At 36.5% G+C, this 21,592-nt stretch overlaps 1 protein-coding gene across 1 annotated transcript; it reads right to left on the bottom strand.

Moving 5' to 3' along the window:
- Positions 1-3,368: 3,368 nt before the first annotated feature.
- Positions 3,369-21,364, bottom strand: LOC100888054. The gene is made up of 12 exons (XM_003729401.3): positions 21,166-21,364; positions 19,361-19,583; positions 18,800-19,023; positions 15,438-15,535; positions 13,575-13,708; positions 12,272-12,328; positions 11,295-11,369; positions 10,443-10,562; positions 9,379-9,510; positions 8,628-8,666; positions 7,589-7,680; positions 3,369-4,714 (listed from the first exon to the last, which is right to left on the bottom strand). Exons 1-12 carry the CDS (start codon positions 21,264-21,266, stop codon positions 4,606-4,608), a joined length of 1,404 nt encoding a protein of 467 aa, XP_003729449.3. The 5' UTR covers positions 21,267-21,364; the 3' UTR covers positions 3,369-4,605.
- Positions 21,365-21,592: the final 228 nt, after the last annotated feature.

Genomic DNA, 21,592 nt, shown 5'->3' on the forward strand with positions numbered 1-21,592 from the left:
TCTTTGACACGCTCCTAGTCTCCTATTCCATACAGCTGTCGCTGAATACACGCCTTAGCGGTGCCTCAACACTTCAAAATATAGACGAAGATCTCCCTCAAACCACTCCAACTACTTAGATCAACTAATCTTTGTTTTAAAGCTTAACCTTTTTTGATAAAAACTATTGGGTTTTGTTCATTTAAACTCACTCAAACCGACGAGAACGTCAATCTAATTAAAGGGAAATCCAGCCTTAATACAATGGTTAAGTTCTCTATAAAAAACACTAAAAGTAGAATCATGCGTGCTCATATGTGCTATATCAATATCAATATTTTAGTTTAAATTACTATAAAGATTTTCAAGTTACCATGGTAGCGAGTAATTTCAGGTAATTTGCAACTTTTTGATCCTGTGACCTCAGACCCCTAACTTCTTCTACCAAACATAATTATAATCAGTTCATCCTTGCAAGAAATAATGGGATCATCATGAATTCGTAGTGCACCAAATTAGGCAAGGAAGAAAATTATCGTTAAGCTTTTTGTGTTTTTAAGTTTTTATGTTTTTTAATTGTTTTATTGAAAGTATTAGTATGGTAACCATGAACCAGACCATTCTAATAGATACTCAAGAACAACATTAACTATTGAACTATGGCACCAAAGGTTAGAGCTACATTTTGTATTTTGTTTTCAACAGGCACATGTGACATGTGTAATGATGGTGATGATAATGATAAAGATGTTGATGATGATGATGATGATGATGATGATGATGATGATGATGGTGGTGATGATGATGATGATGATGATGATGATGATGATGATGATGGTGATGATGATGATGATGATGATGATGATGATATGGTGTTTGGGATGGCACAAAAAGCAATTACCCTAATTCTGACAATGGTAGTCAAAGAAGTGATTCTGAAAATGTCTTCAGTGTATCAACCAAATACCTGGTTTAATTTTTAATAAATTTCCATAATGAAATAGTTCAAGTACATATATTTAAAAAAATATTAACAAGCATATATTATGCATCACACAACTCATTATGATTGGCAATAATGCTTCATAAAATTGAGATGTATGAAAGTGAAAAAATATATATATTTTTGTTAACATTTCAGATTTTCACACTTGTTTACAATAGTACAATGATCAAGTACATGTACATGGAATGTACATAGAAGATAACATTAATTGTAAAAGTACATCATTTTCTTCATTAAATCTACTGGTTAAAAGGAAAGTTGGACGTGAAGTTATAGTACTTGAAAAACATAGAAACATATACAAATATGGCACATTTATTATATTTCCAAAAGATTCATATAAAAATAGGATTTTTGTACAAAATCAGGGATGATGAGATACTCACATATGTTTTTGAAATACATTATATTAAAATGTGTTTTTTTATATAATAAAATAAGCAAAGAGAGAGGTTATTTTGAACTTCTACTTAGAATGTTCAAACATTATTTACAAATAATGATATCCATAATTTATAAGTATTTAGTTAGTTTTAGCTTTGAATAAAAACTAACAATATATTTGCATTGCGAGTCTGCGCTTTATAAATGTTTATTATTTTTATATCCCTCAGTAGTTTTCGCAATACTCATATGATAAAGAATTGTTAAAATGAAAAACAAAGATGAAAAGTCAAATAATATGGGTTAACTTGGAGAAATTTTACAAGCAAGTCAATGTCTGCATGTGCAAAGAGGGAATGCTCAAAATCATCTCAAATTTTATTTTGCACACGTTTCAGGCCATTTAAGTATTTTTACCAAAATATTTGTGTTGTGTGCCTGTAGGCCTAATTTTGTCTAAAAACTGTCATTTTGTCATTAAAATGCAAAGGTTAATAGTTCAGGATGGCTTCTCAATAATTGATGAGACCTCCAGACCTAATATAATGTGTTTACCCAAATAAAAAATGCATTTAGAAATAGTTCTTGGTCAAATATGAACATGTGCATATCTTGCAAACGGCACAATGACTCTTCTTCAAATTTGGCACGATAACCGTTCATAGGAACCTTTAATGTATTGAGCTGAGTGATATCATATATACGTTCAGATGTTATGTCTATATCTCCTAAATACATGAAGTCCTAATCAGCTCTCTAAATATCAATGACATCACATCGATGTCGCATTGGTAGAGCATACATGCCAACATTTGAAAATCAGAAATCTGTACAAATTATGCTATTTTTAAAAAAAAGAGGAACAATCCTAACTCTCCTATTCAATACTACGGACAAATTTGTGCAGGAAGAGGAACACCTGCATTAAAATGATAATTATCTTCTCCCAAAAAGAGGAAAGTTCCTCTTTAATCTGAACAGTTGGCATGTATGGTAGAGTATCAAAACGTTGTTCTGACATTATGATTATATCTCTAAAGCGGCAGAGTGAATAAAGTTAAACATTAAACAATTGTAGTCTTAAATACCGGTAGTCATAATCAGCCTTATGAATATGAATGATGGCACATGCATATTGCGTCAGCAGAGCCTGCGTCAAAACATTGTTCCCAGGTTGTATCTATATCTCCAAAACAGCACCGTTGATCATGTTGACACATAGTACAGAGTATTAAACTTATTTTAATGAAATTATATTCAATATTATTATTTATAATCATCATCATAGTCATCATCACTACAATTACTGTTATCATTATCATGTTCATGTTCATCTTCTTCATCGTGATCCTCATTTTCATGAAAGAATTTGTAGACAGAGCTCCTCATACTTCTTCAAAAGTATATTTAAACGCAATTTCATTTAAAATACTAGTGGATTCTTGTATACCGCTTATGCTTATGTCTGTCAGATTTGACACTCCTGGCACTCTACAATTATTACCCAGGCTTTAGCATGGCTGCCATTATAGCCTTCTGGCATTTTTAGGTATTAACCCCTCTGAGGTACTACCTGTTTACTTCACCTGGGTCGAGTGCGGCAAATGTAGATAAATGTCTCCCCAAAGGACATAAGTGTCGCAGTGGGACTTGAGCCACGAACCATGTAATCCAGTCCGCTGACATATCCCCTAGACCACAACACCTCCACATACCCATATTGGGAAAGAATCCAATCTATCTCTCTTTGGTCATAAGCCATTTTCTATGATCTATATATGCTTCAGGGGTTAGTTACTTTTACGTTTCAGCTATGATCAGGGTAATAATGTAGAGGTGTCGTAGTCCAGTGGTTTAAGCACTTGAATTGAAATGCAAAGGTCGAGAGTTTGATCCCCCACAAGGCACTAACTTCCTTTGGCAAGACTAGGATTTACATTCGCCACTCCATACCCAGGAGAAAAATGGGGACCTGCATGGTAGGATGATGAAAGCCTTTGAGTTGGTAATTGCCATATACCCTCACAGTGACCATATGGTAGGAACACGCCCCAGGGAGTGGAGATGGTGCACATTGTGCATGAATGAATCCAATGACCGGGTAATGACATCTGTAAAGCACTTAGACATGGTATTTCATAAAAGCTCTATAAATCCAGATTGTATTAATGTCAAAGCGCCAAGAGTTTCAGCGATATGAGTGCTATATACTTGTAGATGTGCAAGAATCTATTAATATGTTTTTAACTGAGAGTCAAAAGGATGTTAACTAATCTAAGGTGTGAAAATTTGTCTCACTCATAGCAGAAAAAAAATATAAGTATTATATCTACTTGCATGTTTATTTACATGAATAGAATATATGCAGATGTGCTTTATGGCCATAGACAAACATGATATTCAAGTAACAAAGAAATCACTACTCTGATAGTTCAACTAACACTTTGAAATAACCATTGGCTGATACATGGTTAACCACAAGATCCATTAAAACTTTTGGCAATGAAATGGAGTTAAAAAAGAGAAAATTATGCAGCAAAATATAATGATATGCATGCTTGTGTCACGTATTTGTAAATATCAGCATTGTGACCTAAGGATGCCACATTTTTTTGTTCCTGTACAGTGTTGGCCCTTGTCATTCATTGTACACGTTAAACTATTTTCCTATTGCCAAAGCTCTTTTCATTGGCATCTTTTACTGAGACTGTTCACAACGTAGTGTGAGAGCAAGGATGTTCTACAAAGGCACCGTTTGAATATAAAACATTTCTTTCATAGACATAGCATTTCAAGTCAATATATGGGCAAGTCCACAGTATTTTCTCAACTAAGTTATTGACATCATAATCAGGTTTCGGTTCACCTGATGATGCTATCAAGTTTAACAGCTCTACTGTAAAGCTTGAATCTCACCAAATAACTGGGAAAACTGCAATTGCGATTTTCAGTTTTTCTTTCTTTTTAATTATTCTTGATAGCATAAAAGACAACGAAATATTAAATACCTTGGACTTGCCCATACATTGATAAGACAGGCAATAGTTGAACTGTCAGTTAAAGGCAGTCTGTACTAGTTTGGCCAGGAGGGATTAGACCACACAGCGTGGTCACTGACAGGTGGCTATCTCATCAACTTAGCTCTCAATTAACATAACAGCAAGTACTACAATAAGTACAGTGGGTCTTTAACCTCCAGAGAATAGACAAAAATATAGATCACTCTTAACCTGAACTCAAGAGGGCGCTTCTCTCTCAGCAGCTTGTAGGAGGAGGGAGCTCTGCATAGCATCAACCATCCCTGGTGCTTTAGAGATGACTTTAAGGAGGTCTGTGACTCCATCTCTGTAACAATCAATCAATCAATACATCAGCCTATTAATCAATATATAAATCAATCAATTAATAAATATATGTAAATAAATCAATCAATCAATATATATCAATCAATTAATCTATATATCAGTATATCAATCAATGTATATATATATATCAACCAATCAATCAATCAATCATTATATTAATATATCGATCAATCAATCAATCAATTGGTTAATCAATGACTTTCAGTAAAGTTTATGATAGTAAATATGTCATGAGCAAATTTTCGATGGGTTTAAGAAGTTTTGACACTTGAATGAATCCTCTGAACTTCCATCTCTTCAGAGAACCAGTTCAAAATAGATTGTAGCCTTCTTTTCATTTTGTTGATATTCAATATAATACTTGTGGTTTAAACAATTTCTTTACTTCCTGTGAGTGTACAGAGCAAATGTTCAATTAATATTCTATTTAAATAAGATACAGTATATGATGTTATATGATTTGAATAACCAAATCCAATCAGTAAATTGCTCAGAGTCAACATGGCATAATTTTTCAATTTTGTTGTCATAAGAATCATAAATTAGTAAAGAATTTAAGTAGACAGTCAGAACATTACATAAGAAATATAACTTTATATTAAATAAGGGCAATCTTTATCTGATCTGATACAATGACGACGCTGATGGTTATGATGAGGATGGTGGTGATGAAGATAAAGGTGATGATGGAAAGAAAGCTCGGTTGTCAATTATAACCTAAAATGCTGTTCCTAGACTTTGACAATGTTTGTCAGGTTTTCAGGTATTTATGTATGTTTTGGTCGTTTGTTAGCTTTATCTTTCTTTCTTTCTTTTCGATAATCTGACATGCCTTTGTAGCGAATGGCCGTTTCCGTGGCGATCCCGCAAATCTAAAATCTGTAATGTGAAATACACTCGCTAACTGTACACTACTCACGAGTCATGAGTAATCACCCTTCGACAGGGAGATTGTCTATAGTGTCCGAAATCAACGCGTCAACAAAAATAAAAGCAAAATAACTGCAAAACCAGTCAAAATGACTGCAACTAGCTCAGTAAACCCACTGTGATTCGCTCGACGAGTGATTTGGCTTCAACGCTCGACCTAAGCGACGCCAGCGAGACCCCGTTGTCAGCAGACGCGGGGTCAGAGCTGGTTCTTAGTTGCTTTGCTGACATTAAAAACATGCTCTCCGGCAAACTCGATAATGTTCTCAGTGAACTGGGCGCGATTAAAAGCGACCTCGCGCAGACAAAGAAATCTGTTTCTGAGCTGGAAAAAAACATCAACTTTGCCCAGGATAGAATAACCCCTTTAGAGAAAGATGAAATTCCAGTCTTGAAAGAGAAGCTAAAGCAACAGGAAGAGGAGGTAGAGGGAAGACTGATATTATGGAGATACATCATCGTAAGCACAATCTACTTGTCTATGGGATACCTGACAAACAAAGCAGATTACGCTGGGGAACGCCCATCGTTTGCCAAAACCTAAACACGCCAAGCAGCTTGTCGGCCAACCGGAGCCCGGACCCAAGCCCATGATTATTCACCTCTCGTCAATGTTTGATCGCGACCGCCTACACCGCGCCTTTGAATCCCAACCACGCCAAGGGTACAGCAGCGCCGCTTCGGCCTGAGTGCAAAAAGGAACTCGGGATCCCACATACTCTTGTGTCACCATTCGTAGTGACCTACCCCAGAAGCTAAAAACGGAGCTAGGACGTCTTGCAGCGGAAGCGGGAGGAGAGGGTCTCTACGAGGATCAGGCTTGTTGGATCTAAGATCGTTCTTCAAACTCGTACATACTCCATCGGTGGATCGCAAAACTCCGCTTGGGCTACCTGGTCTGAATAACAGTTCACCACCGTACAGTGTACGTTGAAAGTTTACATTCACACACAATTTTATTTACTAATTTTACTGCACTATGCTGAAAGCAACTTGTAAAATGTTTAACATTGAACCTTTTAACTTTTCTTTGTCTGATCGTTTTAAAAAATATTATGAACGCGGAAGTACTGTACTATGCTCAGTATGCTGAGACTGAAAGCAATTTGTAAGAATAAGTAACTTTTTGATGTCCAATGGTGGCAAAAATTTATTTCATAATTACCCAACTAGACGGTCTAACGAGTTTCACCTACCACTCTTTAGAACTTTATTAGCAAAGAAGTCTTTTATGTATGATGGTCCTAGATTTTTTGAGTTTTCTAAGTAAAGGTATTAAAAATAGTACATCCCTAAAATCTTTCAAGAAAAAAATATTTTTGCTCAAATCTTATAGTAATATACAATAATAATCTGATAACAGGTGGTAATCATCTTAAATTTTTAATTTAGGTCTTCATCATCTGCTTGATTAATTTAATATTTATTTGGTCTTATGATCATACCTTCCCAGAATCACCAATATAACTGCCTCTTCTCCGGTCATGATTTACCCTTCTTCCCCCTTTTTTTCCCTGTTCCTTCTTCTTTAATTTGTTTTACTTCTCCTTGTCGTTTTGTGGTTGTTTGTTGTTTTGTAATATTGCCTTGTGTTTTCCAAGTCTTCGTACGCACAATGTGAAACGATTATATTTTTTTCTGGGGGGATCCACAAACTACAAGCACTGCTTTTTAGTGGATTCCCCCCCCCCCCCCCATTTCTTCAAAAATTAAGAATTTCTTGTAATAATATTATTATGTGCAAAGTGTATTTGTATACTTACCAAGAAAAAATGAATTATGTATGAAAAAAATGTAATACCTTTGTTTATCTTTGTTGTTGTTGTTGAGTTGTTGAGTTAATTGGTTTCACATTTCACATACATTTCACAAATGGAAATGAAATAAATATGAATTGAATTGAATTGAATTGAATTGAACTTACGTGAGGAGACAGTTGATAGTAGAATCTGCTGAATGTTGCAGTAGATGAAGAATGATCCTTGTGCCTTGTTGTACTACTTCATCAGCACTTGACTATGAACAGAAGAAGAAAAAAATTAAGAATTTGGGCAATACTAGCTTTCAGACGCAGCACTAGGGTACAATCAACTTCTCGAAAGCTTTCATCCTTGAAGCCTTATTTGAATGAAGTAAGCAACTTGTTTACACTAAACTGCTACAGAAGGGTCTCAGCTAAACACTGTAAAATATCACACTAGAAACCACCAAATGAAATAAATAAATCATCAAATTGAAGGAAAAGATTTGCTCTATTTCATTAACATTACAGTCAGCAGTGCCAGTTATTAGTCAAATCGTGCCAAATTTTATCTGAAAATATTGCAGTATTTTTCATATTTTCTGTCATTATGCAACATCAAAACTCTGTTTTTGATAAATCAAAGTACATGTATATCAAAGCTCGGCTATATCATGGTTTTGAAAACCCGACTCGTTCGTCCGCACTGCATTGAATTTATGTTCAATTCAATGCCATTACTTCTAGCAAGTTTTTCCACTGAGTAAAGTAAACACACAGCTATTTTCCAAATAATGGAGGAAAAAAATAACAATGTCAGTTTTGAAGGAAAATTAGTTTCCAACTACATGTTTAATGAGAGCTTTATCTTCACCCTTCATCACACAGTGTATGTCCATTTATATAGCATGGCTGCAATAGAAATATGCTTTACTGCGCTGAGCTGCCATGATAAGGCCCTAAACCTTTCAAGAAATTGTTTTCCTACCAGGTAACCTGTTTACTTCACCTGGGTGGAGTGTGGCAAACAATAGATTGATGTCTTGCCAAAGGAAATTAGTGCCACAACAGAACCCAGAAAAACAGTATGTGATTCACACCTGTGACATATCTCCTAGGACAATACCACTTTGTAGTGGTAAAGGTATGTAGACGATGCCGAATGAAACCTTGGCACATTTTGTGGCCTTTTCAATTTGAGCCGTATTCATTATATCCTTACCTTTAAACAAATTGTGATAATTACTGGCAATCGTTCCACCTGGAAAATAAACAAGAGAAAGTGATTGATCATGGGGGACAATTTTTTTGAAGATTTTGAAACAAGTTTTACATATTATTCAATAACTATGAATCAAAAGTGTTTTGACTTTATAATACAAAATATTACTAATAAGTATCTATCATGAAATTAAGTTGAACAACAAATGGTCATGTTACATTTCATTTCATTTCATTTATTTATTTAAACACGGAGGCCTACCTCAGCCCACGGACTGTTCTTCTGTAGGGCCGTGCATACATAAATACATACAATATAAAAATAACATATATACAACATAATTCAACATAATGTAACAGTTGATACATCACTGATCTCCATTTACTTTGGCAACATCTGTTCCACCCTTTATCTCTTCAAAGATGTAGTGATACGGTTTGGGTGGGATTACATGTTCATCTTAAAGCCTGTCTGTACTAGTTTGGCCAGAGGGATTAGACCTCTCTGCAAGGTCACTGATAGGTGGTTATCTCATCAAATCAGCTCTCAATTAACATAAGAAAAAGGGGATCATGGGGGACCAACAGGCACTGATTAGGCATTGTTTGCTATATAGAGGGTGTAAGTAGCTATAAGTAGTGCAGAGGGGCTTTAAGTTAAGGTTGGGGGTCAGTTCCATTTAGGGTTAAAGGTGGCAATTAGGCATGTTTGAATATTCAGAATGGTTGAAAAAATGGATACCGGTACTTACAAGTCTGAAAGCATTATGACGATACTTGGCAAAGTTGGCAAGGGCCCTGGCGACATGCATGAGAAGCTCCTTCTGATAGCGAAACTCTGTCAGGAGGGTACATAAGGAGTCAACGCACTCTGATAATGACCCCTAGGAAGAACAAGATGGAGATTTAATGATTAACCCATTGCGTACAGGGACCTGGGTGGTCCCTGTGTTAAGTCTATGGGAATGAGAACATTCAGTAGTCATTGGGTTAAAGAGTAGTCAAAGAGGCAGGGAGTAAAGTCCAAGATTTCATCCTGGGTTAAATCTGAACAAATAACCCATTTTCACCTGAAAGACAAAATAAAATATCTACATTGCTCCGATTCTTTCTCCTGTAGCCATGTTCGCCACAAGACATGCTGCATTACACAAGACTTGCTTGTTCTTTGGCCTTGATCTCAACCCTCTCTGGGTCATAGCAGGATGTAACGTCCCCTTGAGCCTTTAGTAACAACAACGATGCTTCTCATAGAGGTGAATATATCTATATTATTTACCTCTCGTTAGAAATCTAGCCATCTGATTGGTGGAAATTGGAGTTTTGAATTTAGCCATTCCCATAAAGAAACGAGCAATGCCAGTACCGGTTAATAGTTCATGAGTGAGATTCCCGCAAGATTCCAGGTACCGAGAAAATATTTAAATTTTGCTGTGATCCCCATTGGTTTACGTGTTAAAAATTAGTTTGTTCAAGCGTGGATACCATACAGTGCTTTTTGTCTGCGATTCCCAATGATTATAACATTCAGTCATTTTTCCAGCGAAGATTAACAGACAGTGTCTCAGATTTTCTGTGATGTTTTCACCAATCTTTGCTCGAGAAAATGATAAGATAAGAATTTTTGGTACATTTTTGTGTCAATTCGGTATATAAAAGATATATCGACTGCTTTAATATTCGAGGCCTTGCTGTTTTTATAGGCTCAAAGGGACATTGCATCCTACCATGACCCCAAGGCGCGCCTTTCTGAGATCCAGTATTGAAACAGCCAGGCCTCTCATAGCAGTCGATATATCTATACTAGTGTCTTTACCTGGTCTTGTTCTGATGTAGCCAGGTTGGCTACCAGACATGCTGCATTACACAAGACTTGCTTGTTCTTTGGCCTTGATCTCAAAACCCTTGAAAGATTTCTCCCAGATGAAAAGTCCTCCTGTCACATGAACAAAATTTAAAAAGTACATCGTTGGATGGTTGATGAAGCTTTTTTCTTCTTTTCTCTCTTTTCCCATTCATATTTTTCTCATGCTTAATGTTGTTCATATTTCTACTACTCACTTAAGGCCCCACTGCACTTCTTACAACTAATTGTGCCCTCTATACAGCCAACAATGCCTACGCGGTACCTGTTGATCCCCCATGATTCTTACGTTAATTGAGAGCTGATTTGATGAGATAACCACCTGCTAGTGACCTCCCAGGAAGGTCTAATCCCTCCATGCCAAACTAGTGCAGAGGGGCTTTAAATCATTCAAGAAAACTGATTGTGGTGAGCTGAATATAAATACATATATTACATATATCCATAATAAAAAAAAAACTTCTGTACATGGTTATTAGTCAATATTTTCAAGTTACACTGGAAACATCGAATTATCTTTTGTCCAATAACATATTGTATCTCTAATAAAACAGTATTATCAATCAAGCATCACATAGTGCATCAAAAAAAATTGCCTCTGATAAAGAAATGTAAAATTATTCAAAAACATATATGGTGTCAAATTTCAATAGATTATGTAGTGAAATTATAAATATTTTCAATTATTCTGGCCTGAGATTTGGGGTATTACCAGGGGTATCGTACCAGGAAGAACAAATGTACTCAAATGTGTTGTTTTTTTTACTGAGTAATCCAATTTTCTTCTTTACTCTCCATACATACCTGCACTATTCTATGTCTATGCCAGTCTGTTCCCATTGACAGACCTCCTAACGTCTTCAGAGTTATCTCTTGCATCTGAAAGAGGAAATTAAATCGTTTGAAGAATATTTCAACCTTTCTGAATATGTAGTCTAACCTGCACAATTCAGCAACCAGAAGAATGACCTTGGGGCAGGGGGTTTTCAGGTACAGGGCCCCCGTTTCATTAAACTTGTAATCAATAACAAGTTACAATATCTGTAACAAGCTACTGGAATCGTGGCATTTGATTGGCTGATGGCAAATTAGCCATAGAAATTTAGCCTATGTTTTTTATAAGAAGTTTAATGAAACAGGGACCTGATTCATTCCGTGATCTGTATAGGACACAATGCTTAATAACAGAGCAACACAGCTGCCATTATAGAAAGATTCCCTAACTTCACAGGTCTGAGGTGATATTCCTCAACATTCAAGAATGTTGTTATGTCTCCAAGTATGTTGTTATGTCTCCAAGAATGTTGTTACAGTATGTCTCAGGCTTAGTATTCAACAGGTTGATGGAATGAAAAGGAAAATGTTATAGAACTAGCTAAGATTATTACCGCTTATAAATATTATACAGTATGCTTGCGGTTGCACCATGTGAGAGAGGGGGAGGATTGGGGAACCTGAAAAGGATTCTCGGTAATTTTTCATTCTTGAGTGTGTGCAGTCCTGAAAGGACTGTTGGTAGTCTTGAAAAATACTGTTTGTTATCTTTCTTAGCTTATATTTCTAAGGAGAACCATAGCGCAATTTGGGGAGGATATGTGGGTGTATATCTACATCACTGTGCAAGCCGATACTTATTAGCAGCATCTAAATATTGGTTGTCAAAAATTGTCTTTCTAATAGTTTCTCATAGGATGGTTGTCAGAGATATGTTCAGTCATGACCCCATGGCTATTTATCTCTTTGTTTTGCTATTTACATTTATAGAATTCCAGTTTGCTTACCTGTTCATCACTGGATGTGGTGAGGGAAAGAAGATGTGGCAAGGCATTTCTGTCGTTCTACAAAAAAAAAAATCACAAAGTTTCTTTCATCAAAGAGCAAAGCAGATGATTTTTCCTTTAAAATGGTTAGGAAAAATGTTTAAGAATCACTAAGAGCTGCTTAATGTGTGTACCGAGGTGACATGGGACAATTACATGAACTCCAATTAAGCAAATAGTGTCATGTTATGACTGTGCCATGCTTGTTACATTTGAACAGGTATGTAACCCAATTCTTTTCTTTATAGACCAGCTTTAAAACATAAATTATTCATTTTTGTTAATGCTGATAAAAGTCAGCTAGGTTTCCTTGCTTAATATACCATTTCCCAACTGCAAAACGTAGGCGGTTTCCATTTTGTATGATTTCAATACTTGCGTTTTCCAGTTTTTTGGCTTCCTAATCTTTTTTCATGAGATCATCCGTGATATAGTAATTTTCCTTCATAAGCTGATAGGGCAGCATAAAAATGATATATTGCTTATCTAAAAGTGAGAGCATTTTCACAAGCATATGCAGTGACGTTCCAGGCATTGCCCGCCCGTCAAGATGTGCCTTTTCGATGCATGGTGATTTCATACAGAATTTTTGTTGCAGAATTTCTGTGACATTTATTATGAAGTTTTAGTTTCCCTCCTCATCCAACCAAAGTTTCCTAACAATTCCAAATTTATTCTTCCTAGAGAACTTTTCTAGCTTGTTCTCTGTTTCCTCTCTTATCCCGATTCTCACTTCTTGATATTCTATTTCCTTCTCAAGTATAATCCCCTTTTCTTTGATCTGCGTAAGGAGACATTCAAGGCATGCCGTGCATAATCACTGATGCACTCATGAGCATACAGCATAGTACAGCTGGGGGTGTTTCACAAAAATCCAAGTTGAACTTAACTCTAAGTTGGACTTAAATATTATGGAGAGCCATTTGTAGCCTCAAAATGAAATATATTCAAAAGCAAAAAATCAAGTATTTTAGACTTTTCATAAATTCCTCATCAAGAACATGAAATTTCCTTGATAATAGAAAATATGAATGATTTGAATTTCCAACATTTTATGCCTTTTGAAATAAATTTTACATAATATTTTCAAAGATGCTAACAGCTTTCCATAATTTTTAAGTCCAACTTAAGATCTTTGTGACAACCCCCCCCCCCCCCCCTGCATATATCATTTTCCACATGAAATAGTTAATATCTCACTTTATCTCACTCATAAACATTGCATAATAGATTATTGATACATGTAATGCAGATGACTGCTAACCTCAATGATTGCTGCATGGTTCCCTGCATGTTCTGTGATGAGATTCAACGTGCGGACGGCTAGGAGAGCAATAGCCTCAGAAGCTTGCATTCCACAAAGCTTCAATACAGGCTGTAAGGCACCATCAGATAATGCTAGGGTAAAAATAACAGCAGATAACAACAGGAATCTGTCAAATTACTTCAACTTGGTCTCTAAATTAATCATTTATACCACAAATAGAGGATTATGTTATATTTTTATCTTAATTAAGGGTATCTTATTTTATCTTATTTGTTTACGGACCATGATCGTTGTTGAAGTCTACTGATCGACTGACACAAATAGACATTGAAAGTGTAAGCATGTAATATTTCGAACTGAAATTGGTAGTATAAAATTAGAGCATGAATCAGTGTATTAAAGGTAGTATGTCCCATTTGTAGGCCAACAAAATGAAAAGGTTATATTCAAATGGCATTTGAAAGATAATATAATTTAGACCTTCCTCAAAACAGAAGGGCTTGAAAATGTCTTTTTGTAGGAAAATAACAACCGTTAGTTGTCGAATTGAATTTAGCGAGTGCGCTTGTTAATTAATCAAATCGTTTGATTTTCAGACCCTTGTCAGTACCGAACGGTCGTACGTTTTGTGTTGCACAAAGATTCAATCAGCATAATTTTGGCCATTACAAGTAGTGGGTTATTGACGTGGCCAAATGCTCATGTACCTGTTACAGCTCATTTTATGTATGTTATTACCACCAACAACAAAAGGTCAGTCAGTCACTTAATAGTGTCTGACAGTGAAGTGCAGAAGTAAACAGGTTTCCTTGCATAATTTGAATACTAGGACACTGCTAATAAACGTTTACATTTCACAGATAGGACATGTGCGTGACATATTCATGATTCCTGCCAAGTTCTACAGAATTTGATGTTGGCTGCAAAAGGGATAAACTACCTTTAAAGGCATCGTTTAAAAATTTTAATCTGAGATGCAAGGCCCTATGTGTCATCAGTGTCTGTGATATGGTGTAATATTGAAGCCATGAAAAAATTGGGCTTCAAAATGATCATGAAGTGCCTTCAAAAAAGGAAAAATCTTTGAGTGACCGGTTTTACCATATTCGTTTCCCCCAATAGAGTGTAGAGTTATGAAAACCGTTAGGAAAACGCAAAATTTGATTTCGATTTCCAATCATAAATATCTTGATAATTAGACAAGCGATCGGCTTGTAAAAGTCATGGGATTCCTGACTGACCTAAAGGTTTATAATTATCATTGCAGCATGAGCTAAATCCAGGATTTTTTTTCAGAATCTGAGACAAAGTTGATACCTGATCCCTTTAATAGCTTCAAGCACATTACAAAGTTGAAGTTTACCGGTAATTGAGATTGGTGTATTGAAAGTGGTACTTCACTGCTTCTGTTTCACTCAGTTTCTTCTATCTGCAACATTGAATTTTGTTTTCCTGTCCAAAAGGGTATCATATCCTGTAGTTCTCATTTAAGGAAGTCATGTATCAACCTTTCATTTCAAATTTGATAGAATTATTTTGTCTTTTCAGGAATTTACTTGTTAGACTCATCTATTTTACTTCATTTTACAGAGACACAACAACTTCAAATACAGAACTAGCTGAAACCGGTTTAACTTCAAAAGACTGCTCCAAGGGAAGAGAGAAAAACAGTAATATTTTCAAGGAAATGGAGAAATTGATCTTTAGAGGAAGAAGATACTAGAAGCAGGTAGTCATTGAGTTTGTTTGATAGTGCTTACCGTACTGGTACATAAAATGAGTATGAACAGAGGTAATAATAAGGATTTTTATTACTTTTTTTTTACTGAAGTCAAAGCAAATATGTAAATAGGTGTTTACCTTTTGTTTTGAGATGTGGTGATTTGACAAAGATCATAAGGGCACTTATTGCATCAATGATGAGTGTTTCCTGACTTTCATCTGCTGTGGAAAGTATACTGTGGATGTCGAAAGAGAAGGAACACAGTGCGCTTTTAAATTACTGGTCTCCAAATATGCAATGCTCTACCTAATGAATTAGAAGGAAATCTTGAAAAGTGTGATTATATGACCTTCCAATATGGTATGGTGTCAATAAAAACAAATGAGATGCAAGACTGATTTGACATTGGACCTACTAAATATTGGAATAACAGGATGTAGAACAAATAGGCAGAGCTGTCAACCTTGTGCGACCAAATAAAGGAATTCATTAAAATGAAACTTACAACCAAGCGTGACACACTTTTAATGCAGAAATGTCCATTCCTCATGCTGTTTTTCTCCATATTTGGACCAATAGTTTATTTACAGTAGGTATTTTTTTTGTATGTATCATCAGCATTTGATTCTTTATGAGAATATTTTTCTCTTCAAGTTCATTAAACTTTAATTTTCTATTGAATTTGTATTCAAATCAACATTTTAGGGCAGTTATTTGATGTGCGGTATTAATAAAAAATGTAAAAATATAATTTTAAAAAACATACTACCGTAATTTGGAGGAAAAAAAAGAATAATTCCGGGAAAAGGGTAATGGTTGGCAGCTCTGAATAGGGCATAAAAGCTGTTGGGTACACAGGAATAATGGAACAAAGGATCAGAGGGACATACTTGTAGGAATAATACAATGGTTCTGGGTAATAGGAGCTAGAAACCAAGGGGTGGGAACCAATAGACTCAGATTCAGATTCAAATTTTATTGTCCACGTTAAAAAACACAGAAATTTGGCCTCCACTGGCAGGAGATAACAATGAATAACATAAGAATACATAAATGTGCACAAAACAAAAAAATCAATTAGATTTACAAACAGTTGAATACATTCTGACAAAAGTAAAGACCTACGCTCTGGAAGAGGAGATATAGCAGAGTAGGATGAGAAAGTAATGAACGAAGCTGAGCAAGAAAGGACAAGAATGAAGGTGAGGGGAAGAGAGAATAAAAACCGCTTGCATAACACGTTATTATGACTCCAAACATCTGCTTTACTTAAGGTAAAAAGGTAAAAAGGCAGAAAAAGGCAGAAAAAGGCGGCAGAAAAAACTAGATGGAACTTTTGACCGCGCGCAGTCGAAAATAATGCCCGGGGGGGGGGGGGGGGGGGGGGGGGTACTCACGTATATTGGGTATACGGGGATGTGCCGCTCGGAAGGGTGACTTTTTCAGGAAAGATCCTTAGACATGGGTCCCCTTTTCATTAAAAAAATCCTTAGACATGGGTCCCTTTTTTCATTTATTCCTTTCCCCTCTTTTCTCCCTCATTTTCTCCTGGATTTTGGGATTTGCTCCTACATTGAAAATGCCTAAATCTCTCCCATCTCTAAATAAATGGACCCTTCGGTGATTGCATTTCCAGTGTACGAGGTGTACGCACTGACCTCTAAGTCAGTGGGTGTACGTACGTAGCTCGTAAACTCAACTAGATCCCGGGGTACCACATATATCAGGACCCCATGGGCTCTATACCGGGTACTCATATGGCATAATGCGCGCTAGGTATGGTATCCGCCCGTATAGGGGTTGTACCCCGGAAACTTGTAGCGCTTCGCACGCTGAAAGATCGGCAGCTATACCCTGCGTACCCTCTGCCCAGCAGCCGGGCAGCAGCGGGGCTCAAGCAGGTAGCTATATAGCCAATGCTTGAGAGCTCGTGTACGGGTACGTTAACAGGAAAAGTCCTTCAATTAAAACAGATGCTAGAGGTGCTAGCACAGTATTATTATGTTGCATGGTGTTTTCATCTTTATGTGTGTAAACTACTTGTAAACTACATGTAGTATGGTACAGTTTACTAATAAAGAACTTTATCGAGAAACTGCAAAATTATTGGCCATTGTATTATTACACACATACATGTAGGTGCATTACTATCCTGGCTGTGTATTAAAAGCTGTGCTATTAGTTTTGATTCTCAACATTTCAAACACCACTGTGTAAAACTCAACCAATTTCACTAAAAATCGATACTTTAGTGACAATCAATAAGATCTAAATAGCAGTAATATATATTTTTTAACTTTCCGATGTTAGAAAGAATAATTAAAAAATCAAATTGTGAGTCCACTGTCGAACTTGCCGATCAGCCGCATCGGCATGATTGTGTGCATCTCTGTGTTATGAGTGTATTGACTATTCATGTATTTAAATGCTGCATATTAACGCGTAATGCAGTGTTAGAGGTCAATATGCATTAGCGTTGACTCTCCATATGCTTTGCTGGAGTGTATTATTATTACAGCTTAAAAAATGTAATATTTGAAGTTTGAAATCCTTAGACATGGGTCCATTTTTGACAAAAAATCCTTAGACATGGGTACCTATTTCAGCAAAAGGACCCTTGGATGTGGGTATGGGTTCGGAGGTCTCAGCCGCACACCCCCGTCCGACTATAATCTGAGAACCCCCCCCCCCTCCCCAGGAAATGATGCCTCCGTCATAGAGCAATTTTACAAACCAAAACAGAAGAAATTTTTCAAATTCAAGTTCAATTGTAATCCATTAACAGGTTCTCAGAATATCGTGATTACAAGCAATTTCTCATATACATATATGACCCTTTGATCTTTGACCTCATGACCCTAAAATCTACTCAGTTCATTGGCTCTGCAAGATGTCCTGAGTTAAATAGTAATCCATCTGTCAGTTCTTATGAGAATGCGTTCAAAAGCTATTTTTGCATACATAATGAGCCCATGACCTTTGACCTTATGAACCAAGAATCTACTAATTTCATTGGCACTGCAAGATACATAAATGATCTAAGTTTGGCAGGAATCCATCAATCTGTTCTAATGATAATACGATCACAAGCTATTTTTGCATACATAATGAGCCGCATGACATTTGACCTTGACCTCATGACCCCAAAATGTAATCAGTTCATCAGCTCTGCAAGATACATACATGACCAAAGTGTGGCAGGAATCCATCAATCGGTTCTTCAGATAACGCGATCACGAACTGTTTTTGCATACATAATGAGCCCTGTGACCTTTGACCTCATGACCTCAAAATCTAATCAGTTCATCGGCTCTGCAAGATACATACATGACCAAAGTTTGGCAAGAATCCATCAATCGGTTCTTCAGATAACGCGATCACGAGAACGGGACGTACGTACGTACAGACGTACGTACAGACCTACGGACGGACGGACAACCCGAAAACATAATGCTTCCGGCTACTTCGTAACGGAGGCATAAAAAGGCCTAGGACCTACCCACAGATTGCCTTGATAGCACCCGCATCAGCAAGCAAATGTTGCAATGGCTGATGGGTAGACATCGTGTGAATTCCTGAAGCACAGGCCCTCTTGACTGGCTGGGCGTTGACCCTTGACAGATAGATCAAGGTCTGCAGGCCGCCTAGTTCAACGACCTTTCGAAGTCCATTGGGGTCACAGACATTCTCTAAGAGACCTGTCGATGCTTCAATTTGAAATGCCTGGAAAGAAAATGCAGTGCAGAGAAGTGATAAAAGTATAAAGTATTGGTATTTGTTCAAGAAAAACAAACACAAATTGCAATTCTAGTTCATCAAAAGCCTTTAAAAGACTTGCATTTCTACATTCTCTTCTACAAACATTCATTAAACAATACTGCCTTACAAAAAATGAATCAAAAGATACAGCTCACTTTGGTAATTACTTCTTCTTTATTTTTTGAGAGGGGGGGGGGGACACATTTTCAATTTGATGAACAGATGTAAAACAAAATGTGTATGCTAACACTTAGTTAGAAAATTCTTCAACAAAATAATTTATGAACTATCCATAACTCACAGTTGAGCCGGACCGAGCCTTGGTGACTAGTTCAGTCACGGGCAGACAGATATCGCAGACCCTCTCCGGGTCATGGAGGCTGAGCTGAGGGAGGGGGACCTTCTCCTTGCAGCACTTGCTACAGAGGACCCGGCCGCACATCCTGCAGTGGTGCTTGCGTCTTAGCTGGTTGAACTTCTGGTTGCAGGCAATGCATATCAACGCCTCATCATCTGACACCCATCTGAAGTTTCAAAATAAATTTTACATTAATTGTTTTTATATCGCCTTTTGTATACACTATGAACATGACGGACAAAGAAAGAGAACAAAATATACAGTTCCTCAGGTAGACAAGAACAGGTGATATGCATGTGACACCTGTTCTACACATTTTACATAATAGCAGTGAAGGGATGTTCCTTTGTCTACCTGAGGAACTGTATATTTTGTACTCTTTCTTGTCCGTCATGTACAAAAGTACTTTGCTTAATTACTGTAGGTCGACATTAGACTTCATTAAAGTTATCTATCCGTATCTTTTTTTTTACTATTACATATTTTTTTTACAGTTGTATGAATATAAGGCCAAATAAAGAAAACAATGTGTTTCTCGTCCATACTTTTTTTTAAAGGAGGAGGCAGGGCATTTCTATTTTAATACCATTTTGCAATGTTTTGCAATTTTTTTTCTCCAAGGTGGCTGCCATGCTAATTTTAACTGGATGAGCCTATATTCACAGATATTGTGCTATGTGAGTATACTGATGCAATATATGACAAAACAAATGATTTGTATCACTTTAGCAGCTATTTTAATTAAACAAAATTTATATCACAAGATTTTTTTTTTTTTTTTTTTTTTTTTTTTTTTTGGGGGGGGGGGGGGGCAATTTTTTTGCTTGTTTTTTCTTTGTTTTTTTCCTGAAAAGTAAATTCATGTAGGTCTAGTTTAAAAAATGGAGGCGGCGGCCAAAAAGGAGGTGGGCGGGGACCAGCTAGGGGACGAGAAACACTTCATTTTGGTTATTTGGCCTAAATTGGTTTTGATGTAAATGTAGAACAATAAACTTTAAACAAGCACCTAAAAATTCTACCAGTGTCTAAAACATCTTTTAGATTAAATAAATGTTATACTCTGAAAAGCTACATATATTTAATTGAACTCTGAATAAATATTTAACATACCTGTACATTATACATGTGATTTTTATATGTTTTATACTCTGAAAAACAATTGCAAATACATTGCGCCCTGCAAAAATGCCAGAGGTAAACATGACAGATGTAAATTATACTGCCAGAGATAAAAATGCCAGAGGGAAAATTTCAGGTAAAAATGTCATAGGCAAAACATTTTTTTTTAAACACCGCAACAGGCGCAAGTCTTTGCATTTCAGCCGAAACCAACAATGCAAACATTTGTTAGAGGTCAGCATTTTTGTAGTGTAAATCGCACCTTAACTAACTACATTGATTATCATTAGGAACACATAGAGAAAGTAATCAAATTGCTATCACTCCAGCATCAAAATCTCACATTTTAATTTGGGTTAAATTCTTGACCGATTTCAAACTCAAAATGCTTTCTAATTGTATGGGAAGAAAGAAAAGTCCACTAGCTAACTCTGAAGCTAGGGTGCAATTTCTAGTGGTCGATAATTATAAACATTTCGACCTTTAGTTTTTATCTGTTGTGGCTCTTCCTTCCAGTCACTGCCCCCGCCCCTTAACTTCCCTATCTTGTATTAATTTAGCGTCCAAGACACATTTATATCAACGTACGGGACTAAAGATTAAAAATTGAATATGTCGACTCAACTTACTTCGCTTTAGCAAGGCGAAATGGACTTTCTGAATACACATCTGGGCTGCCCTCTGTCTGAGCAGGATAAATCTCGACGCCTTCTAGTTTGATCGTCCCCATTTTCGCTCAAGATTCGTGCAATATATTCCCCTGTTCACGAATGTTCACGAATCACAACTGACGATAGCCTACACCTGTTTGTACACAAACAAATCAATACACAGTAAATGGGATACACCCCCACCAATTAGCGCGCGCTGCACGCTGTGAATTGTAAACCCAGGCCAGAGCAAATTGATTTCAGATAGTCATATCTCATTCTCAGCCATTATTTGTGATGCTCTTTCGGGAAATGAAGTTCAAGTTGAGAAAAAAATGTGTATGATGTCACAGCTCCGGTCACCATAGGCGCCAGAAGAGTGTATGTGTGTGTGGGGGGGGGGGGG

The sequence above is a fragment of the Strongylocentrotus purpuratus genome, unplaced genomic scaffold, assembly GCF_000002235.5.
Source record: "Strongylocentrotus purpuratus isolate Spur 01 unplaced genomic scaffold, Spur_5.0 spur5_scaffold_10, whole genome shotgun sequence".
Classification (NCBI taxonomy): domain Eukaryota; kingdom Metazoa; phylum Echinodermata; class Echinoidea; order Camarodonta; family Strongylocentrotidae; genus Strongylocentrotus; species Strongylocentrotus purpuratus.